Genomic DNA, 27080 nt, shown 5'->3' with positions numbered 1-27080 from the left:
GAGGGGTACGGGGGGTTTTGTATATAGAATAACATATACCCCGGGAGTGAGTTACAGGCTGGAATCTAATCGAGGGGTTCGGGGGGTTTATATATGGAATAACAGATACCGGGGACTGAGTTACAGGCTGGAATCTAATCGAGGGGTTCAGGGGGTTTATATATAGAATAACAGATGCCCGGGAGTGAGTTACAGGCTGGAATCTAATCGAGGGGTACGGGGGGTTTATATATAGAATAACAGATACCCCGGGAGTGAGTTACAGGCTGGAATCTAATCGAGGGGTTCAGGGGGTTTATATATAGAATAACAGATACCGGGAGTGAGTTACAGGCTGGAATCTAATCGAGGGGTTCAGGGGGTTTATATATAGAATAACAGATACCCGGGAGTGAGTTACAGGCTGGAATCTAACCGAGGTGTTCGGGGGGTTTATATATAGAATAACAGATACCCGGAAGTGAGTTACAGGCTGAAATCTAATCGAGGTGTTCGGGTGTTTATATATAGAATAACAGATACCCGGGAGTGAGTTACAGGCTGGAATCTAATCAAGGGTTCGGGGGGTTTATATATAGAATAACAGATATCCGGGAGTGAGTTACAGGCTGGAATCTAATCGATGGGTTCAAGGGGATATATGTAGAATAACAGATACCTCGGGAGTGAGTTACAGGCTGGAATCTAATCGAGGGGTCGGGCAGGTTTATATATAGAGTAATAATAAATAATAATAATGTTTATTTATATCGTACCTTTAATGTAGTAAAACCTCCCAAGGTGCTTCACAACAGTGCTCCAGACAAACAGATCAATGTGACACCGAGCCACAGATGATTTTAAGGCAGATGACCAAAAGCTTGGTCAAAGAGATAGGTTTAAAGGAGCGTCTTAAAGGAGGAAAGCGAGGTAGAGAGACAGGGAGGTTTAGGGAGGGAGTTCCAGAGCTTGGGGCCCAGGCAGCTGAAGGCACGGCCACTGATGGTGGAGCAGTTATAATGCGGGATGTTCAAGAGGGCAGAATTAGAGGAGCGCAGACATCTTGTGGGATTGTGAGGCTGAATGAGATTACAGAGATAGGGAGGGGCGAGATCATGGAGTGAAACAAGGAGGAGAATTTTGAAATCGAGGCGTTGTTTAATCGGGAGCCAATGTAGTTAGCGAACACAGTGGGTGATGGGTGATCGTGGCTTGGTGCGAGTTAGGACACGGGCTGCTAAGTATTGAATGACTTCAAGTTTACGTCGGGTAGAATGTGGGAGGCCAGCCAGGAGTGATGTGGAGTAGTCAAGTGTAGAGGTAACAAAGGCAGGAATGAGGGTTTCAGCAACAAATGAGCTGAGGCAGGGGCACAGACGGGCGAGGATACGGAGGTGGAAGTAGACGGTTTTAGTTATGCCGCGGATATGTGGCTGGAAGCTCATTTCAGGGTCAAATATGACACCTAGGTTGTGAACAGTTTGGTTTAGCCTCAGATAGATGCTAGGGAGAGAGATGGAGTCAGTGTCTAGGGAACGCAGTTTGTGGCGGGGACCAAAGACAATGGCTTCGGTCTTCTCAATATTTAATTGGAGAACATTTCTGCTCATCCAGTACTGGATGTCGGAAAAGCAGTCTGACAATTTAGAGGCCATGGAGGGGTCGAGAGAAGTGGTGGAGAGGTAGAGCTGGATGTCGTCAGCGGACATGTGGAAACTAACGCCATGTTTTCGGATGATATCGCCAAGGGGTAACATGTAGATGAGAAATAGGATGGGACCAAGGATAGATCCTTGGGGGCACCAGAGGTAACGAAGTGGGAGTGGGAAGAGAAGCCATTGCAGAAGATTTTCTGGCTATGATTAGATAGATAGGAATGGATCCAGGCGAGTGCAGTCCCTCCCCGCTGGATGATGGTGGAGCGGCATTGGAGGAGGATGGAGTGGTCAACTGTGTCAAAGGCTGCACACAGGTCAAGAAGGACGAGGAGGGTTAGTTTATCTTTGTCACAGTCACAAAGGATGTCGTTCAAGGACTTGAGAGGAAAGGGAGGTTGGAGATAGGGCGATAGCGAGCACGCTCAGTGGGGTCTACGATTGTTTTTTTTGAGGAGAGAGGTGATGATGGCAGATATGAAGGAGAGGGGAGCAGTACCCGAGGACAGAGAACCGTTAACAATGTCGGCTAACATGGGAGCCAGAAAAGGAAGTTGGGAGGTCAGCAGTTTAGTGGGAATAGGGTCAGGGAGCAGGAGGTGGGTCTCATGGACAAGATGAGTATGGAGAGATTAAGAAGGGAGATCAAAGAGTAACTAGAAAAAGATATGAGTTTCGGGCTAGGCAGGTACGAGCGTCAGATTAAGTTTGGCCCTTTGAATAACAGATACCCGGGAGTGAGTTAAAGGCTGGGATCTAACCGAGGGGTACGGGGGTTTATATATAGAATAACAGATACCCAGGAGCGAGTTACAGGCTGGAATCTAATCGAGGGGTACGGGGATTTATATATAGAATAACAGATACCCGGGAGTGAGTTACAGACTGGAATCTAATCGAGGGGTACGGGTGTTTATATATAGAATAATAAATACCCGGGAGTGAGTTACAGGCTGGAATCTAATCGAGGGGTACGGGGGTTTATATATAGAATAACAGATACCCAGGAGTGAGTTACAGGCTGGAATCTAATCGAGGGGTTCAGGGGGTTTATATATAGAATAACAGACACCCGGGAGTGAGTTACAGGCTGGAATCTAATCGAGGGGTACGGGGGGTTTATATATAGAATAACAGATACCCCGGGAGTGAGTTACAGGCTGGAATCTAACCGAGGGGTACGGGGGTTTATATATAGAATAACAGATACCCGGGAGTGAGTTACAGGCTGGATTCTAATCGAGGAGTTCAGGGGGTTTATATATAGAATAACAGATACCCGGGAGTGAGTTACAGGCTGGAATCTAATCGAGGGGTTCGGGAGGTTTATATATAGAATAACAGATACCCGGGAGTGAGTTACAGGCTGGAATCTAATTGAGTGGTTTGGGGGGGTTTATATATAAAATAACAGATACCCGGGTGTGAGTTACAGGCTGGAATCTAATTGAGTGGTTCGGGGGGTTTATATATAGAATAACAGATACCCGGGAGTGAGTTACGGGCTGGAAGTTAATCGAGGGGTTCGGGTTGTTTATACATAGAATAACGTCTACCCAGGAGTGAGTTACAGGCTGTAATTTAATTGAGGGGTTCGGGTGGGTTTATATCTGGAATAACAGATACCCGGGAGTGAGTGACAGGCTGGGATCTAATCGAGGTGTTCAGGTGGCTTATATACAGAATAACGGATAGCCGGGAGTGAGTTACAGGCTGGAATCTAATCGATGGATTCAGGGAGTTACATATAGCATAGCAGATACCTGGAAGTAAGTTACAGACATGAATCTAATCAAGGTGTTCAGGGGGATTTATATAGAATAACGGATACTGAGGAATGAGTTACAGGCTGGAATCTAATCGATGGGTTCAAGGGGATATATGTAGAATAACAGATACCTCGGGAGTGAGTTACAGGGTGGAATCTAATCGAAGGATTCAGGGGGTTTATATATGCAATAACAGATTCCCAGGAGTGAGTTACAGGCTGGAATCTAATCGAGGGGTACGGGGCTTTATATACAGAATAACAGATACTCGGGAGTGAGTTAAAGGCTGGAATCTAACCGAGGAGTACGGGGGTTTATATATAGAATAACAGATACCCGGGAGTGAGTTACAGGCTGGATTCTAATCGAGGAGTTCAGGGGGTTTATATATAGAATAACAGATACCCGGGAGTGAGTTACAGGCTGGATTCTAATCGAGGGGTTCAGGGGGTTTATATATAGAATAACAGATACCCGGGAGTGAGTTACAGGCTCGATTCTAATCGAGGAGTTCAGGGGGTTTATATACAGAATAACAGATACCCGGGAGTGAGTTACAGGCTGGAATCTAACCGAGGGGTTCAGGGGGTTTATATATAGAATAACAGATACCCGGGAGTGAGTTACAGGCTGGATTCTAATCGAGGAGTTCAGGGGGTTATATATAGAATAACAGATACCCGGGAGTGAGTTACAGGCTGGGATCTAACCGAGGGGTTCTATATATAGAATAACAGATACCCGGGAGTGAGTTACAGGCTGGAATCTAATCGAGAGGTTCGGGGGGTTTATATATAGAATAACAGATATCCGGGAGTGAGTTACAGGCAAGAATCGATCCGAGGGGTTCAGGGGCTTTGTATATAGAATAACAGATACCGGGGAGTGAGTTACAGGCTGGGATCTAATCGAGGGGTTCGGGTGTTTATATATAGAATAACAGATAACCGGGAGTGAGTTACAGGCTGGATTCTAATCGAGGGGTTCGGGGGGTTTGTATATAGAATAACAGATACCCGGGAGTGAGTTACAGGCTGGATTCTAATCGAGGGGTTCAGGGGGTTTATATATAGAATAACAGATACCCGGGAGTGAGTTACAGGCTGGAATCTATTCGAGGGGTTCAGGGGGGGTTTATATATAGAATAACAGATACCCAGGAGTGAGTTACAGGCTGGAATCTAATCGAGGGGTTCGGGGGATTTATATATAGAATAACAGATACCCGGGAGTGAGTTACAGGCTGGAATCTAATCGAGGGGTTCGGGGGGTTTATATATAGAATAACAGATACCCAGGAGTGAGTTACAGGCTGGAATCTAATCGAGGGGCTCGGCGGATTTATATGTAGAATAACAGATACCCAGGAGTGAGTTACAGGCTGGAATCTAATCGAGGTGTTCGGGTGTTTATATATAGAATAACAGGTACCCGTGAGTGAGTTACAGGCTGGGATCTAATCGAGGGGTTCGGGTGTTTATATATCGAATAACAGATACCCGGGAGTGAGTTACAGGCTGGAATCTAATCGAGGGGTTCGGGGGGTTTGTATATGGAATAACAGATACCCACGAGTGAGTTACAGGCTGGAATCTAATCGAGGGTTTCGGGGGGTTTATATATAGAATAACAGATAACCGGGAGTGAGTTACAGGCTGGGATCTAATCGAGGGGTTCAGGTGTTGGTATATAGAATAACAGATACCCGGGAGTGAGTTACAGGCTGGATTCTAATCGAGGGGTTCGGGGGGTTTGTATATAGAATAACAGATACACGGGAGTGAGTTACAGGCTGGATTCTAATCGAGGGGTTCGGGGGGTTTGTATATAGAATAACAGATACCCGGGAGTGAGTTACAGGCTGGATTCTAATCGAGGGGTTCAGGGGGTTTATATATAGAATAGCAGATACCTGGGAGTGAGTTACAGGCTGGAATCTATTCGAGGGGTTCGGGGGGGGTTTATATATAGAATAACAGATACCCAGGAGTGAGTTACAGGCTGGAATCTAATCGAGGGGTTCGGGGGATTTATATAAAGAATAACAGATACCCGGGAGTGAGTTACAGGCTGGAATCGAATCGAGGGGTTCGGGCGGTTTATATATAGAATAACAGATAACCAGGAGTGAGTTACAGGCTGGAATCTAATCGAGGGGTTCGGCGGATTTATATATCGAATAACAGATACCCTGGAGTGAGTTACAGGCTGGAATCTAATCGAGGGGTTCGGGGGGTTTATATATAGAATAACAGATACCTGGGAGTGAGTTGCAGGCTGGAATCTAATTGAGGTGTTCGGGTGTTTATATATAGAATCACAGATACCCGGTAGTGAGTTACAGGCTGGAATCTAATCGAGGTGTTCGGGTGTTTATATATAGAATAACAGATACCCGGGAGTGAGTTGCAGGCTGGAATCTAATCGAGGGGTTCGGGGGGTTTATATTTCGAATAACAGATACCCGGGAGTGAGTTACAGGCTGGAATCTAATTGAGTGGTTTGGGGGGGATTATATATAAAATAACAGATACCCGGGAGTGAGTTACGGGCTGGAATCTAATCGATGTATTCAGGGAGTTACATGTAGCATAGCAGATACCTGGAAGTAAGTTACAGACAGGAATCTAATCAAGGTGTTCAGGGGGATTTATATAGAATAACGGATACTCAGGAATGAATTACAGGGTGGAATCTAATCGAAGGATTCAGGGGGTTTATATATGCAATAACAGAATCCCAGGAGTGAGTTACAGGCTGGAATCTAATTGACAGGTTTAGGGGAGTTTATGTATAGAATAGCAGATACCTGGGAGTAAGTTGCAGACAGGAATCTAATCAAGGTGTTCAGGGGGTTTATATATGGAATAACAGATACCCGGGAGTGAGTTACAGGCTGGGATCTAATCGAGGGGTTCAGGGGGTTTATATATAGAATAACAGATACCCCGGGAGTGAGTTACAGGCTGGAATCTAATCGAGGGGTCGGGCAGGTTTATATATAGAGTAATAATAAATAATAATAATGTTTATTTATATCGTACCTTTAATGTAGTAAAACCTCCCAAGGTGCTTCACAACAGTGCTCCAGACAAACAGATCAATGTGACACCGAGCCACAGATGATTTTAAGGCAGATGACCAAAAGCTTGGTCAAAGAGATAGGTTTAAAGGAGCGTCTTAAAGGAGGAAAGCGAGGTAGAGAGACAGGGAGGTTTAGGGAGGGAGTTCCAGAGCTTGGGGCCCAGGCAGCTGAAGGCACGGCCACTGATGGTGGAGCAGTTATAATGCGGGATGTTCAAGAGGGCAGAATTAGAGGAGCGCAGACATCTTGTGGGATTGTGAGGCTGAATGAGATTACAGAGATAGGGAGGGGCGAGGTCATGGAGTGAAACAAGGAGGAGAATTTTGAAATCGAGGCGTTGTTTAACCGGGAGCCAATGTAGTCAGCGAACACAGTGGGTGATGGGTGATCGTGGCTTGGTGCGAGTTAGGACACGGGCTGCTGAGTATTGAATGACTTCAAGTTTACGTCGGGTAGAATGTGGGAGGCCAGCCAGGAGTGATGTGGAGTAGTCAAGTGTAGAGGTAACAAAGGCAGGAATGAGGGTTTCAGCAACAGATGAGCTGAGGCAGGGGCACAGACGGGCGAGGATACGGAGGTGGAAGTAGACGGTTTTAGTTATGACGCGGATATGTGGCTGGAAGCTCATTTCAGGGTCAAATATGACGCCGAGGTTGTGAACAGTTTGGTTTAGCCTCAGATAGATGCTAGGGAGAGGGATGGAGTCAGTGTCTAGGGAACGCAGTTTGTGGCGGCGACCAAAGACAATGGCTTCGGTCTTCTCAATATTTAATTGGAGAACATTTCTGCTCATCCAGTACTGGATGTCGGAAAAGCAGTCTGACAATTTAGAGGCCATGGAGGGGTCGAGAGAAGTGGTGGAGAGGTAGAGCTGGATGTCGTCAGCGGACATGTGGAAACTAACGCCATGTTTTCGGATGATATCGCCAAGGGGTAACATGTAGATGAGAAATAGGATGGGACCAAGGATAGATCCTTGGGGGACACCAGAGGTAACGAAGTGGGAGTGGGAAGAGAAGCCATTGCAGGAGATTTTCTGGCTACGATTAGATAGATAGGAATGGATCCAGGCGAGTGCAGTCCCTCCCCGCTGGATGATGGTGGAGAGGCATTGGAGGAGGATGGAGTGGTCAACTGTGTCAAAGGCTGCACACAGGTCAAGAAGGACGAGGAGGGTTAGTTTATCTTTGTCACAGTCACAAAGGATGTCGTTCAAGGACTTGAGAGGAAAGGGCGGTTGGAGATACGGCGATATCTAGCACGCTCAGTGGGGTCTACGATTGTTTTTTTTGAGGAGAGAGGTGATGATGGCAGATATGAAGGAGAGGGGAGCAGTACCCGAGGACAGAGAACCGTTAACAATGTCGGCTAACATGGGAGCCAGAAAAGGAAGTTGGGAGGTCAGCAGTTTAGTGGGAATAGGGTCAGGGAGCAGGAGGTGGGTCTCATGGACAAGATGAGTATGGAGAGATTAAACAGGGAGATCAAAGAGTAACTAGAAAAATATATGAGTTTCGGGCTAGGCAGATACGAGCGTCAGATTAAGTTTGGCCCTTTGAATGACAGATACTCGGGAGTGAGTTAAAGGCTGGGGTCTAACCGAGGGGTACGGGGGTTTATATATAGAATAATAGATACCCGGGAGTGAGTTAAAGGCTGGGATCTAATCGAGGGGTACGGGGGTTTATATAAAAAATAATAAATACCCGGGAGTGAGTTACAGGCTGGAATCTAATCGAGGGGTACGGGGGTTTATATATAGAATAACAGATACCCGGGAGTGAGTTACAGGCTGGAATCTAATCGAGGGGTTTGGCGGGTTTATATATAGAATAACAGACACCCAGGAGTGAGTTACAGGCTGGAATCTAATCGAGGGGTTCGGGGGGTTTATATATAGAATAACAGATACCCGGGAGTGAGTTACAGGCTGGAATCTAATCGATGGGTTCAGGGGGTTTATATATGGCATAACAGATACCCGGGAGTGAGTTACAGGCTGGAATCTAATCGAGGGGTTCGGGGGGTTTATATATACAATAACGAATACCCCGGGAGTGAGTTACAGGCTGGATTCTAATCGAGGGGTTCAGGGGGTTTATATATAGAATAACAGATACCCGGGAGTGAGTTACAGGCTGGAATCTAACCGAGGCGTTCAGGGTTTTTTTTATAGAATAACAGATACCCGGGAGTGAGTTACAGGCTGGATTCTAATCGAGGAGTTCAGGGGGTTATATATAGAATAACAGATACCCGGGAGTGAGTTACAGGCTGGGATCTAACCGAGGGGTTCAGGAGGTTTATATATAGAATACCAGATACCCGGGAGTGAGTTACAGGCTAGAATCTAATCGAGAGGTTCGGGGGTTTATATACAGAATAACAGATACCCGGGAGTGAGTTACAGGCTGGAATCTAATCGAGGGGTTCGGGGGGTTTATATATAGAATAACAGATACCCGGGAGTGAGTTAAAGGCTGGAATCTAATCGAGGGGTACGGGGGTTTATATATGGAATAACAGATACCCGGGAGTGAGTTACAGGCTGGATTCTAATCGAGGGGTTCAGGGGGTTTATATATAGAATAACAGATACCCGGGAGTGAGTTACAGGCTGGATTCTAATCGAGGAGTTCAGGGGGTTTATATATAGAACAACAGATACCCGGGAGTGAGTTACAGGCTGGATTCTAATCGAGGGGTTCAGGAGGTTTATATATAGAATAACAGATACCCGGGAGTGAGTTACAGGCTGGAATCTAACCGAGGCGTTCAGGGTTTTTTTTATAGAATAACAGATACCCGGGAGTGAGTTACAGGCTGGATTCTAATCGAGGAATTCAGGGGGTTATATATAGAATAACAGATACCCGGGAGTGAGTTACAGGCTGGGATCTAACCGAGGGGTTCAGGGGGTTTATATATAGAATACCAGATACCCGGGAGTGAGTTACAGGCTAGAATCTAATCGAGAGGTTCGGGGGTTTATATACAGAATAACAGATACCCGGGAGTGAGTTACAGGCTGGAATCTAATCGAGGGGTTCGGGGGGTTTATATATAGAATAACAGATACCCGGGAGTGAGTTACAGGCTGGAATCTAATCGAGGGGTTCAGGGGGTTTGTATATAGAATAACAGATACCGGGGAGTGAGTTACAGGCTGGGATCTAATCGAGGGGTTCGGGGGGTTTATATATAGAATAACAGATACCCCGGGAGTGAGTTACAGGCTGGAATCTAATCGAGGGGTTCGGGGGGTTTATATATAGAATAACAGATACCCCGGGAGTGAGTTACAGGCTGGAATCTAATCGAGGGGTTCGGGGGTTTATATATAGAATAACAGATACCCGGGAGTGAGTTACAGGCTGGAATCTAATCGAGGGGTTCGGGGTGTTTGTATATAGAATAACAGATACCGGGGCGTGAGTAACAGGATGGGATCTAATCGAGGGGTTCGGGTGTTTATATATAGAATAACTGATACCCGGGAGTGAGTTACAGGCTGGATTCTAATCGAGGGGTTCGGGGGGGTTTATATATAAAATAACAGATACCCAGGAGTGAGTTACAGGCTGGATCCTAATCGAGGGGTTCGGGGGTTTTATATATAGAATAACAGATACCGGGGAGTGAGTTACAGGCTGGAATCTAATCGAGGTGTTCGGGGGCTTTATATATAGACTAACTGATACCCGGGAGTAAGTTACAGGCTGGAATCTAATCGAGCGGTTCGGGGGGTTTATATATAGAATAACAGATACCCGGGAGTGAGTTACAGGCTGGAATCTAACCGAGGGTTTCAGGGGGTTTATATATAGAATATCAGATATCCAGGAGTGAGTTCCAGGCTGTATTCTAATCGAGGGGTTCGGGGGGTTTATATATAGAATAACAGATACCCCGGGAGTGAGTTACAGGCTGGATTCTAATCAAGGGGTTCGGAGGCTTTATATATAGAATAACACATACCCGGGAGTGAGTTACATGCTGGAATCTAACCGAGGGTTTCAGGGGGTTTAGATATAGAATAACAGATACCCGGGAGTGAGTTACAGGCTGGGATCTAACCGAGGATTTCAGGGGGTTTATCGATAGAATAACAGATACCCGGGAGTGAGTTACAGGCTGGAATCTAATCGAGGGGTTCGGGGGATTTATATATAGAATAACAGATACCTGGGAGTGAGTTACAGGCTGGGACCTAATCGAGGGGTTCGGGGGTTTTATATATAGAATAACAGACACCCCGGAGTGAGTTACTGGCTGAAATCTAGTCGAGGTGTTCGGGGGTTTATTTATAGATTAACGGATACCCGGGAGTGAGTTACAGGCTGGAATCTAATCGAGGGGTTCAGGGGGTTTATATATAGACTAACAGATACCCAGGAGTGAGTTACAGGCTGGAATCTAATCGAGGTGTTCGGGGGGTTTATATATAGAATAACAGATACCCCGGGAGTGGGTTACAGGCTGGAATCTCATCGATGGGTTCAGGGGGTTTATATATAGAATAACAGATACCCGGGAGTGAGTTACAGACTGGAATCTAATCGAGGGGTTCGGGGGGGTTTATATATAGAATAACAGATACCCCGGGGGTGAGTTACAGGCTGGAATCTAATCGAGGGGTTCGGGGGGGTTTATATATACAATAACGAATACCCAGGAGTGAGTTACAGGCTGGAATCTAATCGAGGTGTTCGGGGGGTTTATATATAGAATAACAGATACCCGGGAGTGAGTTACAGGCTGGAATCTAATCGAGGGGTTCAGGGGGTTTATATATAGAATAACAGATACCCGGGAGTGAGTTAGACTGGAATCTAATCGAGGGGTTCGGGGGGGTTTATATATAGAATAACAGATACCCCGGGGGTGAGTTACAGGCTGGAATCTAATCGAGGGGTTCGGGGGGTTTATATATACAATAACAGATACCCGGGAGTGAGTTACAGGCTGGAATCTAATTGAGGGGTTCGGGGGGTTGAAATATAGAATAACAGATACCCGGGAGTGAGTTGCAGGTTGGAATCTAATCGAGGGGTTCAGGGGGTTTATATATAGAATAACAGATACCCGGGAGTGAGTTACAGGCTGGAATCTAATCGAAGGGTTCGGGGGTTTTATATGTAGAATAACAGATACCCCGGGAGTGAGTTACAGGCTGGAATCTAGTCGAGGGGTTCGGGGGGTTTATATATACAATAACATATACCCGGGAGTGATTTGCAGGCTGGAATCTAATCGAGGTGTTCGGGGGGTTTATATATAGAATAACAGATACCCAGGAGTGAGTTCCACGCTGGAATCTAATCGAGGGGTTCGGGGGGATTATATATAGAATAACAGATACCCGGAAGTGAGTTACAGGCTGGAATCTAATCGAGATGTTCGGGGGGTTTATATATACAATAACAGATACCCGGGAGTGAGTTACAGGCTAGAATCTAATCGAGGTGTTCGGGGGGTTTATATATACAATAACAGATACCCGGGAGTGAGTTACAGGCTGGAATCTAATCGAGATGTTTGGGGGGTTTATATATACAATACCAGATACCCGGGAGTGAGTTACAGGCTGGAATCTAATCGAGGGGTTCGGGGGGTTTATATATAGAATAGCAGATACCCGGGAGTGAGTTACAGGCTGGAATCTAATCGAGGGGTTCGGAGGGTTTATATATACAATAACAGATACCCGGGGGTGAGTTACAGGCTGGAATCTTATCGAGGGGTTCGGGGGGGTTTATATAGAATAACAGACACCCTGGAGTGAGTTACAGACTGGATGCTAATCGAGGGGTTCGGTGGGTTTATATATAGAATAACAGATACCCGGGAGTGAGTTACATGCTGGAATCTAACCGAGGGTTTCAGTGGGTTTATAGATAGAATAACAGATACCCGGGAGTGAGTTACAGGCTGGAATCTAATCGAGGGGTTCGGGGGTTTTATATATAGAATAACAGATACCCCAGAGTGAGTTACTGGCTGAAATCTAGTCGAGGTGTTCGGGGGTTTATTTATAGATTAACGGATACCCGGGAGTGAGTTACAGGCTGGAATCTAATCGAGGGGTTCGGGGGGTTTATATATAGAATAACAGATACCCAGGAGTGAGTTACAGGCTGGAATCTAATCGAGGGGTTCGGGGGATTTATATATAGAATAACAGATACCTGGGAGTGAGTTACAGGCTGGAATCTAATCGAGGGGTTCGGCGGATTTATACATGGAATAACAGATACCTGGGAGTGAGTTACAGGCTGGAATCTAATCGAGGGGTTCGGTGGGGTTTATATAGAATAACAGACACCCTGGAGTGAGTTACAGGCTGGAATCTAATCGAGGTGTTCGGGGGGTTTATATATAGAATAACAGATACCCCGGGAGTGGGTTACAGGCTGGAATCTAATCGAGGTGTTCGGGGGGTTTATATATACAATAACAGATACCCCGGGAGTGAGTTACAGGCTGGAATCTAATCGAGATGTTTGGGGGGTTTATATATACAATAACAGATACCCGGGAGTGAGTTACAGGCTGGAATCTAATCGAGGGGTTCGGGGGGTTTATATATAGAATAACAGATACCCGGGAGTGAGTTACAGGCTGGAATCTAATCGAGGGGTTCGGAGGGTTTATATATACAATAACAGATACCCGGGGGTGAGTTACAGGCTGGGATCTAATCGAGGGGTTTGGGGGGTTTATATATAGAATAACAGATACCCAGGAGTGAGTTATCGGCTGGAATCTAATCGAGGTGTTCGGGGGTTTATATATAGAATAACATTTCCCCGGGAGTGAGTTACAGGCTGGAATCTAATCGAGGGGTTCAGGGGGTTTGTATATAGAATAACAGATACCGGGGAGTGAGTTACAGGCTGGGATCTAATCGAGGGGTTCGGGGGGTTTATATATAGAATAACAGATACCCCGGGAGTGAGTTACAGGCTGGAATCTAATCGAGGGGTTCGGGGGGTTTATATATAGAATAACAGATACCCCGGGAGTGAGTTACAGGCTGGAATCTAATCGAGGGGTTCGGGGGTTTATATATAGAATAACAGATACCCGGGAGTGAGTTACAGGCTGGAATCTAATCGAGGGGTTCGGGGTGTTTGTATATAGAATAACAGATACCGGGGCGTGAGTAACAGGATGGGATCTAATCGAGGGGTTCGGGTGTTTATATATAGAATAACTGATACCCGGGAGTGAGTTACAGGCTGGATTCTAATCGAGGGGTTCGGGGGGGTTTATATATAAAATAACAGATACCCAGGAGTGAGTTACAGGCTGGATCCTAATCGAGGGGTTCGGGGGTTTTATATATAGAATAACAGATACCGGGGAGTGAGTTACAGGCTGGAATCTAATCGAGGTGTTCGGGGGCTTTATATATAGACTAACTGATACCCGGGAGTAAGTTACAGGCTGGAATCTAATCGAGCGGTTCGGGGGGTTTATATATAGAATAACAGATACCCGGGAGTGAGTTACAGGCTGGAATCTAACCGAGGGTTTCAGGGGGTTTATATATAGAATATCAGATATCCAGGAGTGAGTTCCAGGCTGTATTCTAATCGAGGGGTTCGGGGGGTTTATATATAGAATAACAGATACCCCGGGAGTGAGTTACAGGCTGGATTCTAATCAAGGGGTTCGGAGGCTTTATATATAGAATAACACATACCCGGGAGTGAGTTACAGGCTGGGATCTAACCGAGGATTTCAGGGGGTTTATGGATAGAATAACAGATACCCGGGAGTGAGTTACAGGCTGGAATCTAATCGAGGGATTCGGGGGATTTATATATAGAATAACAGATACCTGGGAGTGAGTTACAGGCTGGGACCTAATCGAGGGGTTCGGGGGTTTTATATATAGAATAACAGACACCCCGGAGTGAGTTACTGGCTGAAATCTAGTCGAGGTGTTCGGGGGTTTATTTATAGATTAACGGATACCCGGGAGTGAGTTACAGGCTGGAATCTAATCGAGGGGTTCAGGGGGTTTATATATAGACTAACAGATACCCAGGAGTGAGTTACAGGCTGGAATCTAATCGAGGTGTTCGGGGGTTTTTATATAGAATAACAGATACCCCGGGAGTGGGTTACAGGCTGGAATCTAATCGATGGGTTCAGGGGGTTTATATATAGAATAACAGATACCCGGGAGTGAGTTACAGACTGGAATCTAATCGAGGGGTTCGGGGGGGTTTATATATAGAATAACAGATACCCCGGGGGTGAGTTACAGGCTGGAATCTAATCGAGGGGTTCGGTTGGTTTATATATACAATAACGAATACCCAGGAGTGAGTTACAGGCTGGAATCTAATCGAGGTGTTCGGGGGGTTTATATATAGAATAACAGATACCCGGGAGTGAGTTACAGACTGGAATCTAATCGAGGGGTTCGGGGGGGTTTATATATAGAATAACAGATACCCCGGGGGTGAGTTACAGGCTGGAATCTAATCGAGGGGTTCGGGGGGTTTATATATACAATAACAGATACCCGGGAGTGAGTTACAGGCTGGAATCTAATTGAGGGGTTCGGGGGGTTGAAATATAGAATAACAGATACCCGGGAGTGAGTTACAGGTTGGAATCTAATCGAGGGGTTCAGGGGGTTTATATATAGAATAACAGATACCCGGGAGTGAGTTACAGGCTGGAATCTAATCGAAGGGTTCGGGGGTTTTATATGTAGAATAACAGATACCCCGGGAGTGAGTTACAGGCTGGAATCTAGTCGAGGGGTTCGGGGGATTTATATATACAATAACATATACCCGGGAGTGATTTACAGGCTGGAATCTAATCGAGGTGTTCGGGGGGTTTATATATAGAATAACAGATACCCAGGAGTGAGTTCCACGCTGGAATCTAATCGAGGGGTTCGGGGGTTTATATATAGAATAACAGATACCCGGAAGTGAGTTACAGGCTGGAATCTAATCGAGATGTTCGGGGGGTTTATATATACAATAACAGATACCCGGGAGTGAGTTACAGGCTGGAATCTAATCGAGGTGTTCGGGGGGTTTATATATACAATAACATATACCCGGGAGTGATTTACAGGCTGGAATCTAATCGAGGTGTTCGGGGGGTTTATATATAGAATAACAGATACCCAGGAGTGAGTTCCACGCTGGAATCTAATCGAGGGGTTCGGGGGTTTATATATAGAATAACAGATACCCGGAAGTGAGTTACAGGCTGGAATCTAATCGAGATGTTCGGGGGGTTTATATATAGAATAACAGATACCCCGGGAGTGAGTTACAGGCTGGAATCTAATCGAGGGGTTCGGGGGTTTATATATAGAATAACAGATACCCGGGAGTGAGTTACAGGCTGGAATCTAATCGAGGGGTTCGGGGTGTTTGTATATAGAATAACAGATACCGGGGCGTGAGTAACAGGATGGGATCTAATCGAGGGGTTCGGGTGTTTATATATAGAATAACTGATACCCGGGAGTGAGTTACAGGCTGGATTCTAATCGAGGGGTTCGGGGGGGTTTATATATAAAATAACAGATACCCAGGAGTGAGTTACAGGCTGGATCCTAATCGAGGGGTTCGGGGGTTTTATATATAGAATAACAGATACCGGGGAGTGAGTTACAGGCTGGAATCTAATCGAGGTGTTCGGGGGCTTTATATATAGACTAACTGATACCCGGGAGTAAGTTACAGGCTGGAATCTAATCGAGCGGTTCGGGGGGTTTATATATAGAATAACAGATACCCGGGAGTGAGTTACAGGCTGGAATCTAACCGAGGGTTTCAGGGGGTTTATATATAGAATATCAGATATCCAGGAGTGAGTTCCAGGCTGTATTCTAATCGAGGGGTTCGGGGGGTTTATATATAGAATAACAGATACCCCGGGAGTGAGTTACAGGCTGGATTCTAATCAAGGGGTTCGGAGGCTTTATATATAGAATAACACATACCCGGGAGTGAGTTACAGGCTGGGATCTAACCGAGGATTTCAGGGGGTTTATGGATAGAATAACAGATACCCGGGAGTGAGTTACAGGCTGGAATCTAATCGAGGGATTCGGGGGATTTATATATAGAATAACAGATACCTGGGAGTGAGTTACAGGCTGGGACCTAATCGAGGGGTTCGGGGGTTTTATATATAGAATAACAGACACCCCGGAGTGAGTTACTGGCTGAAATCTAGTCGAGGTGTTCGGGGGTTTATTTATAGATTAACGGATACCCGGGAGTGAGTTACAGGCTGGAATCTAATCGAGGGGTTCAGGGGGTTTATATATAGACTAACAGATACCCAGGAGTGAGTTACAGGCTGGAATCTAATCGAGGTGTTCGGGGGTTTATATATAGAATAACAGATACCCCGGGAGTGGGTTACAGGCTGGAATCTAATCGATGGGTTCAGGGGGTTTATATATAGAATAACAGATACCCGGGAGTGAGTTACAGACTGGAATCTAATCGAGGGGTTCGGGGGGGTTTATATATAGAATAACAGATACCCCGGGGGTGAGTTACAGGCTGGAATCTAATCGAGGGGTTCGGTTGGTTTATATATACAATAACGAATACCCAGGAGTGAGTTACAGGCTGGAATCTAATCGAGGTGTTCGGGGGGTTTATATATAGAATAACAGATACCCGGGAGTGAGTTACAGACTGGAATCTAATCGAGGGGTTCGGGGGGGTTTATATATAGAATAACAGATACCCCGGGGGTGAGTTACAGGCTGGAATCTAATCGAGGGGTTCGGGGGGGTTTATATATACAATAACAGATACCCGGGAGTGAGTTACAGGCTGGAATCTAATTGAGGGGTTCGGGGGGTTGAAATATAGAATAACAGATACCCGGGAGTGAGTTACAGGTTGGAATCTAATCGAGGGGTTCGGGGGTTTATATATAGAATAACAGATACCCGGAAGTGAGTTACAGGCTGGAATCTAATCGAGATGTTCGGGGGGTTTATATATACAATAACAGATACCCGGGAGTGAGTTACAGGCTGGAATCTAATCGAGGTGTTCGGGGGGTTTATATATACAATAACATATACCCGGGAGTGATTTACAGGCTGGAATCTAATCGAGGTGTTCGGGGGGTTTATATATAGAATAACAGATACCCAGGAGTGAGTTCCACGCTGGAATCTAATCGAGGGGTTCGGGGGTTTATATATAGAATAACAGATACCCGGAAGTGAGTTACAGGCTGGAATCTAATCGAGATGTTCGGGGGGTTTATATATAGAATAACAGATACCCCGGGAGTGAGTTACAGGCTGGAATCTAATCGAGGGGTTCGGGGGTTTATATATAGAATAACAGATACCCGGGAGTGAGTTACAGGCTGGAATCTAATCGAGATGTTTGGGGGGTTTATATATACAATAACAGATACCCGGGAGTGAGTTACAGGCTGGAATCTAATCGAGGGGTTCGGGGGGTTTATATATAGAATAACAGATACCCGGGAGTGAGTTACAGGCTGGAATCTAATCGAGGGGTTCGGAGGGTTTATATATACAATAACAGATACCCGGGGGTGAGTTACAGGCTGGGATCTAATCGAGGGGTTTGGGGGGTTTATATATAGAATAACAGATACCCAGGAGTGAGTTATCGGCTGGAATCTAATCGAGGTGTTCGGGGGTTTATATATAGAATAACATTTCCCCGGGAGTGAGTTACAGGCTGGAATCTAATCGAGGGGTTCAGGGGGTTTGTATATAGAATAACAGATACCGGGGAGTGAGTTACAGGCTGGGATCTAATCGAGGGGTTCGGGGGGTTTATATATAGAATAACAGATACCCCGGGAGTGAGTTACAGGCTGGAATCTAATCGAGGGGTTCGGGGGGTTTATATATAGAATAACAGATACCCCGGGAGTGAGTTACAGGCTGGAATCTAATCGAGGGGTTCGGGGGTTTATATATAGAATAACAGATACCCGGGAGTGAGTTACAGGCTGGAATCTAATCGAGGGGTTCGGGGTGTTTGTATATAGAATAACAGATACCGGGGCGTGAGTAACAGGATGGGATCTAATCGAGGGGTTCGGGTGTTTATATATAGAATAACTGATACCCGGGAGTGAGTTACAGGCTGGATTCTAATCGAGGGGTTCGGGGGGGTTTATATATAAAATAACAGATACCCAGGAGTGAGTTACAGGCTGGATCCTAATCGAGGGGTTCGGGGGTTTTATATATAGAATAACAGATACCGGGGAGTGAGTTACAGGCTGGAATCTAATCGAGGTGTTCGGGGGCTTTATATATAGACTAACTGATACCCGGGAGTAAGTTACAGGCTGGAATCTAATCGAGCGGTTCGGGGGGTTTATATATAGAATAACAGATACCCGGGAGTGAGTTACAGGCTGGAATCTAACCGAGGGTTTCAGGGGGTTTATATATAGAATATCAGATATCCAGGAGTGAGTTCCAGGCTGTATTCTAATCGAGGGGTTCGGGGGGTTTATATATAGAATAACAGATACCCCGGGAGTGAGTTACAGGCTGGATTCTAATCAAGGGGTTCGGAGGCTTTATATATAGAATAACACATACCCGGGAGTGAGTTACAGGCTGGGATCTAACCGAGGATTTCAGGGGGTTTATGGATAGAATAACAGATACCCGGGAGTGAGTTACAGGCTGGAATCTAATCGAGGGATTCGGGGGATTTATATATAGAATAACAGATACCTGGGAGTGAGTTACAGGCTGGGACCTAATCGAGGGGTTCGGGGGTTTTATATATAGAATAACAGACACCCCGGAGTGAGTTACTGGCTGAAATCTAGTCGAGGTGTTCGGGGGTTTATTTATAGATTAACGGATACCCGGGAGTGAGTTACAGGCTGGAATCTAATCGAGGGGTTCAGGGGGTTTATATATAGACTAACAGATACCCAGGAGTGAGTTACAGGCTGGAATCTAATCGAGGTGTTCGGGGGTTTTTATATAGAATAACAGATACCCCGGGAGTGGGTTACAGGCTGGAATCTAATCGATGGGTTCAGGGGGTTTATATATAGAATAACAGATACCCGGGAGTGAGTTACAGACTGGAATCTAATCGAGGGGTTCGGGGGGGTTTATATATAGAATAACAGATACCCCGGGGGTGAGTTACAGGCTGGAATCTAATCGAGGGGTTCGGTTGGTTTATATATACAATAACGAATACCCAGGAGTGAGTTACAGGCTGGAATCTAATCGAGGTGTTCGGGGGGTTTATATATAGAATAACAGATACCCGGGAGTGAGTTACAGACTGGAATCTAATCGAGGGGTTCGGGGGGGTTTATATATAGAATAACAGATACCCCGGGGGTGAGTTACAGGCTGGAATCTAATCGAGGGGTTCGGGGGGTTTATATATACAATAACAGATACCCGGGAGTGAGTTACAGGCTGGAATCTAATTGAGGGGTTCGGGGGGTTGAAATATAGAATAACAGATACCCGGGAGTGAGTTACAGGTTGGAATCTAATCGAGGGGTTCAGGGGGTTTATATATAGAATAACAGATACCCGGGAGTGAGTTACAGGCTGGAATCTAATCGAAGGGTTCGGGGGTTTTATATGTAGAATAACAGATACCCCGGGAGTGAGTTACAGGCTGGAATCTAGTCGAGGGGTTCGGGGGATTTATATATACAATAACATATACCCGGGAGTGATTTACAGGCTGGAATCTAATCGAGGTGTTCGGGGGGTTTATATATAGAATAACAGATACCCAGGAGTGAGTTCCACGCTGGAATCTAATCGAGGGGTTCGGGGGTTTATATATAGAATAACAGATACCCGGAAGTGAGTTACAGGCTGGAATCTAATCGAGATGTTCGGGGGGTTTATATATACAATAACAGATACCCGGGAGTGAGTTACAGGCTGGAATCTAATCGAGGTGTTCGGGGGGTTTATATATACAATAACATATACCCGGGAGTGATTTACAGGCTGGAATCTAATCGAGGTGTTCGGGGGGTTTATATATAGAATAACAGATACCCAGGAGTGAGTTCCACGCTGGAATCTAATCGAGGGGTTCGGGGGTTTATATATAGAATAACAGATACCCGGAAGTGAGTTACAGGCTGGAATCTAATCGAGATGTTCGGGGGGTTTATATATAGAATAACAGATACCCCGGGAGTGAGTTACAGGCTGGAATCTAATCGAGGGGTTCGGGGGTTTATATATAGAATAACAGATACCCGGGAGTGAGTTACAGGCTGGAATCTAATCGAGGGGTTCGGGGTGTTTGTATATAGAATAACAGATACCGGGGCGTGAGTAACAGGATGGGATCTAATCGAGGGGTTCGGGTGTTTATATATAGAATAACTGATACCCGGGAGTGAGTTACAGGCTGGATTCTAATCGAGGGGTTCGGGGGGGTTTATATATAAAATAACAGATACCCAGGAGTGAGTTACAGGCTGGATCCTAATCGAGGGGTTCGGGGGTTTTATATATAGAATAACAGATACCGGGGAGTGAGTTACAGGCTGGAATCTAATCGAGGTGTTCGGGGGCTTTATATATAGACTAACTGATACCCGGGAGTAAGTTACAGGCTGGAATCTAATCGAGCGGTTCGGGGGGTTTATATATAGAATAACAGATACCCGGGAGTGAGTTACAGGCTGGAATCTAACCGAGGGTTTCAGGGGGTTTATATATAGAATATCAGATATCCAGGAGTGAGTTCCAGGCTGTATTCTAATCGAGGGGTTCGGGGGGTTTATATATAGAATAACAGATACCCCGGGAGTGAGTTACAGGCTGGATTCTAATCAAGGGGTTCGGAGGCTTTATATATAGAATAACACATACCCGGGAGTGAGTTACAGGCTGGGATCTAACCGAGGATTTCAGGGGGTTTATGGATAGAATAACAGATACCCGGGAGTGAGTTACAGGCTGGAATCTAATCGAGGGATTCGGGGGATTTATATATAGAATAACAGATACCTGGGAGTGAGTTACAGGCTGGGACCTAATCGAGGGGTTCGGGGGTTTTATATATAGAATAACAGACACCCCGGAGTGAGTTACTGGCTGAAATCTAGTCGAGGTGTTCGGGGGTTTATTTATAGATTAACGGATACCCGGGAGTGAGTTACAGGCTGGAATCTAATCGAGGGGTTCAGGGGGTTTATATATAGACTAACAGATACCCAGGAGTGAGTTACAGGCTGGAATCTAATCGAGGTGTTCGGGGGTTTATATATAGAATAACAGATACCCCGGGAGTGGGTTACAGGCTGGAATCTAATCGATGGGTTCAGGGGGTTTATATATAGAATAACAGATACCCGGGAGTGAGTTACAGACTGGAATCTAATCGAGGGGTTCGGGGGGGTTTATATATAGAATAACAGATACCCCGGGGGTGAGTTACAGGCTGGAATCTAATCGAGGGGTTCGGTTGGTTTATATATACAATAACGAATACCCAGGAGTGAGTTACAGGCTGGAATCTAATCGAGGTGTTCGGGGGGTTTATATATAGAATAACAGATACCCGGGAGTGAGTTACAGACTGGAATCTAATCGAGGGGTTCGGGGGGGTTTATATATAGAATAACAGATACCCCGGGGGTGAGTTACAGGCTGGAATCTAATCGAGGGGTTCGGGGGGGTTTATATATACAATAACAGATACCCGGGAGTGAGTTACAGGCTGGAATCTAATTGAGGGGTTCGGGGGGTTGAAATATAGAATAACAGATACCCGGGAGTGAGTTACAGGTTGGAATCTAATCGAGGGGTTCAGGGGGTTTATATATAGAATAACAGATACCCGGGAGTGAGTTACAGGCTGGAATCTAATCGAAGGGTTCGGGGGTTTTATATGTAGAATAACAGATACCCCGGGAGTGAGTTACAGGCTGGAATCTAATCGAGGGGTTCGGGGGATTTATATATACAATAACATATACCCGGGAGTGATTTACAGGCTGGAATCTAATCGAGGTGTTCGGGGGGTTTATATATAGAATAACAGATACCCAGGAGTGAGTTCCACGCTGGAATCTAATCGAGGGGTTCGGGGGTTTATATATAGAATAACAGATACCCGGAAGTGAGTTACAGGCTGGAATCTAATCGAGATGTTCGGGGGGTTTATATATACAATAACAGATACCCGGGAGTGAGTTACAGGCTGGAATCTAATCGAGGTGTTCGGGGGGTTTATATATACAATAACAGATACCCGGGAGTGAGTTACAGGCTGGAATCTAATCGAGATGTTTGGGGGGTTTATATATACAATACCAGATACCCGGGAGTGAGTTACAGGCTGGAATCTAATCGAGGGGTTCGGGGGGTTTATATATAGAATAACAGATACCCGGGAGTGAGTTACAGGCTGGAATCTAATCGAGGGGTTCGGAGGGTTTATATATACAATAACAGATACCCGGGGGTGAGTTACAGGCTGGAATCTAATCGAGGGGTTCGGCGGATTCATATATAGAATAACAGATACCTGGGAGTGAGTTCCAGGCTGGAATCTAATCGAGGGGTTCGGGGGGGTTTATATAGAATAACAGACACCCTGGAGTGAGTTACAGACTGGATGCTAATCGAGGGGTTCGGGGGGTTTATATATAGAATAACAGATACCCGGGAGTGAGTTACATGCTGGAATCTAACCGAGGGTTTCAGTGGGTTTATAGATAGAATAACAGATACCCGGGAGTGAGTTACAGGCTGGAATCTAATCGAGGGGTTCGGGGGTTTTATATATAGAATAACAGATACCCCAGAGTGAGTTACTGGCTGAAATCTAGTCGAGGTGTTCGGGGGTTTATTTATAGATTAACGGATACCCGGGAGTGAGTTACAGGCTGGAATCTAATCGAGGGGTTCGGGGGGTTTATATATAGAATAACAGATACCCAGGAGTGAGTTACAGGCTGGATTCTAATCGAGGGGTTCGGGGGATTTATATATAGAATAACAGATACCTGGGAGTGAGTTACAGGCTGGAATCTAATCGAGGGGTTCGGCGGATTTATACATAGAATAACAGATACCTGGGAGTGAGTTACAGGCTGGAATCTAATCGAGGGGTTCGGGGGGGTTTATATAGAATAACAGACACCCTGGAGTGAGTTACAGGCTGGAATCTAATCGAGGTGTTCGGGGGGTTTATATATAGAATAACAGATACCCCGGGAGTGGGTTACAGGCTGGAATCTAATCGAGGTGTTCGGGGGGTTTATATATACAATAACAGATACCCCGGGAGTGAGTTACAGGCTGGAATCTAATCGAGATGTTTGGGGGGTTTATATATACAATAACAGATACCCGGGAGTGAGTTACAGGCTGGAATCTAATCGAGGGGTTCGGGGGGTTTATATCTAGAATAACAGATACCCGGGAGTGAGTTACAGGCTGGAATCTAATTGAGGGGTTCGGAGGGTTTATATATACAATAACAGATACCCGGGGGTGAGTTACAGGCTGGGATCTAATCGAGGGGTTTGGGGGGTTTATATATAGAATAACAGATACCCAGGAGTGAGTTATAGGCTGGAATCTAATCGAGGTGTTCGGGGGTTTATATATAGAATAACATTTCCCCGGGAGTGAGTTACAGGCTGGAATCTAATCGATGGGTTCAGGGGGTTTATATATAGCATAACAGATACCCGGGAGTGAGTTACCGGCTGGAATCTAATCGAGGGGTTCGGGGGGTTTATATATAGAATAACAGATACCCGGGAGTGAGTTACAGGCTGGAATCTAATCGAGGGGTTCAGGGGGTTTATATATACAATAACGAATACCCGGGAGTGAGTTACAGGCTGGAATCTAATCGAGGGGTTCGGGGGGTTTATATATACAATAACAGATACCCGGGAGTGGGTTACAGGCTGCAATCTAATTGAGGGGTTCGGGGGGTTTATATATAGAATAACAGATACCCCGGGAGTGAGTTACAGGCTGGAATCTAATCGAGGGGTTCCGGGGGTTTATATATACAATAACATATACCCGGGAGTGATTTACAGGCTGGAATCTAATCGAGGGGTTCGGGGGGTTTATATATAGAATAACAGATACCCAGGAGTGAGTTACAGGCTGGAATCTAATCGAAGGGTTCAGGGGTTTTATATGTAGAATAACAGATACCCCGGGAGTGAGTTACAGGCTGGAATCTAGTCGAGGGGTTCGGGGGGTTTATATATACAATAACATATACCCGGGAGTGATTTACAGGCTGGAATCTAATCGATGGGTTCGGGGGGTTTATATATAGAATAACAGATATCCAGCAGTGAGTTCCAGGCTGGAATCTAATCGAGGGGTTCGGGGGGTTTATATATAGAATAACAGATACCCGGGAGTGAGTTACAGGCTGGAATCTAATCGAGATGTTCGGGGGGTTTATATATACAATAACAGATACCCGGGAGTGAGTTACAGGCTGGAATCTAATCGAGGTGTTCGGGGGGTTTATATATACAATAACAGATACCCCGGGAGTGAGTTACAGGCTGGAATCTAATCGAGATGTTTGGGGGGTTTATATATACAATAACAGATACCCGGGAGTGAGTTACAGGCTGGAATCTAATCGAGGGGTTCGGGGGGTTTATATATAGAATAACAGATACCCGGGAGTGAGTTACAGGCTGGAATCTGATCGAGGGGTTCGGGGGATTTATATATCGAATAACAGATACCCCGGGAGTGAGTTACAGGCTGGAATCTAGTCGAGGGGTTCGGGGGATTTATATATACAATAACAGATACCCCGGGAGTGAGTTACAGGCTGGAATCTAGTCGGGGGGTTTGGGGGATTTATATATCGAATAACAGATACCCCGGGAGTGAGTTACAGGCTGGAATCTAGTCGAGGGGTTTGGGGGATTTATATATCGAATAACAGATACCCCGGGAGTGAGTTACAGGCTGGAATCTAGTCGAGGGGTTCGGGGGATTTATATATACAATAACGGATACCCCGGGAGTGAGTTACAGGCTGGAATCTAGTCGAGGGGTTCGGGGGATTTATATATACAATAACAGATACCCCGGGAGTGAGTTACAGGCTGGAATCTAGTCGAGGGGTTCGGGGGGTTTATATATACAATAACGGATACCCCGGGAGTGAGTTACAGGCTGGAATCTAGTCGAGGGGTTCGGGGGATTTATATATACAATAACAGATACCCCGGGAGTGAGTTACAGGCTGGAATCTAGTCGAGGGGTTCGGGGGGTTTATATATCGAATAACGGATACCCCGGGAGTGAGTTACAGGCTGGAATCTAGTCGAGGGGTTCGGGGGATTTATATATACAATAACAGATACCCCGGGGGTGAGTTACAGGCTGGAATCTAGTCGAGGGGTTTGGGGGATTTATATATCGAATAACGGATACCCCGGGAGTGAGTTACAGGCTGGAATCTAGTCGAGGGGTTCGGGGGATTTATATATACAATAACAGATACCCCGGGAGTGAGTTACAGGCTGGAATCTAGTCGAGGGGTTCGGGGGGTTTATATATACAATAACGGATACCCGGGCACAACGTTGCCTGTAATGTGAGCGGCTGACCACAGCCCCCGCCCCTCCCCTCCCGGAATGTCCCAGCACCCACCTCGTGACAATCCTGGAGGAACTGTTGGAGCTCCCATTGGTCACTCAGACGCTCCATCCAATCGTGAGCGAGCGTATAATTGCGACGGCTCCTGCAAAGGAAATGGAAGATGGTCAGTCGTGGACAGTAATAGGGCAGTCTTCAAAAGCACCAACATCGCTTGGCACAGAGCATGGCCACAGCGACTGCAATCACCCCCACTGCACACCAGCACAGCGGAGAAACATAAGAACATAAGAAATAGGAGCAGGAGTAGGCCATTCGGCCCCTCGAGCCTGCTCCGCCATTTAATACGATCACAGCTGATCCAATCATGGACTCAGCTCCACTTCCCCGCCCGCTCCCCATAACCCCTTCTCCCCTTATCGGTTAAGAAACTGTCTATCTCTGTCTTAAATATATTCAATGTCCCAAGTTCCACAGCTCTCTAAGGCAGTGAATTCCACAAATTTACAACCCTCTGAGAGAAGAAATTCCTCCTCATTTCAGTTTTAAATGGGCGGTCCCTTATTCTAAGACCATGCCCCCTAGTTCTAGTCTCCCCCATCAGTGGAAACATCCTCTCTGCATCCATCTTGTCAAGCCCCCTCATAATCTTATACGTTTCGATAAGATCACCTCTCATTCTTCTGAATTCCAATGAGTAGAGGCCCAACCTACTCAACCTTTCCTCATAAGTTAACCCCCTCATCCCCGGAATCAACCGAGTGAACCTTCTCTGAACTGCCTCCAAAGCAAGTTATCCTTTCGCAAATATGGAAACCAAAACTGCACACAGTATTCCAGGTGTGACCTCACCATTACCTTATATAACTGTCGCAAGACTGCCCTGCTTTTATATTCCATCCCCTTTGCAATAAAGGCCAAGATACCATTGGCCTTCCTGATCACTTGCTGTACCTACATACTCA

General features: G+C 45.8%; 1 protein-coding gene across 1 annotated transcript in view; it reads right to left on the bottom strand.

The window, feature by feature from the left end:
• LOC139239112 (spectrin beta chain, non-erythrocytic 1-like) overlaps nucleotides 1-27080 on the bottom strand; it is a 563409-nt gene that overhangs the window by 257510 nt on the left and 278819 nt on the right. Inside the window, exon 18 of the mRNA XM_070867634.1 lies at nucleotides 26170-26260. Coding sequence (XP_070723735.1) covers nucleotides 26170-26260 — 91 coding nt within the window. The remainder of the gene's footprint in view (nucleotides 1-26169; nucleotides 26261-27080) is intronic.

Source organism: Pristiophorus japonicus, chromosome 26 (genome assembly GCF_044704955.1).
Source record: "Pristiophorus japonicus isolate sPriJap1 chromosome 26, sPriJap1.hap1, whole genome shotgun sequence".
Lineage (NCBI taxonomy): Eukaryota > Metazoa > Chordata > Chondrichthyes > Pristiophoridae > Pristiophorus > Pristiophorus japonicus.
This window is presented reverse-complemented; position numbering and strand designations above follow the sequence as displayed.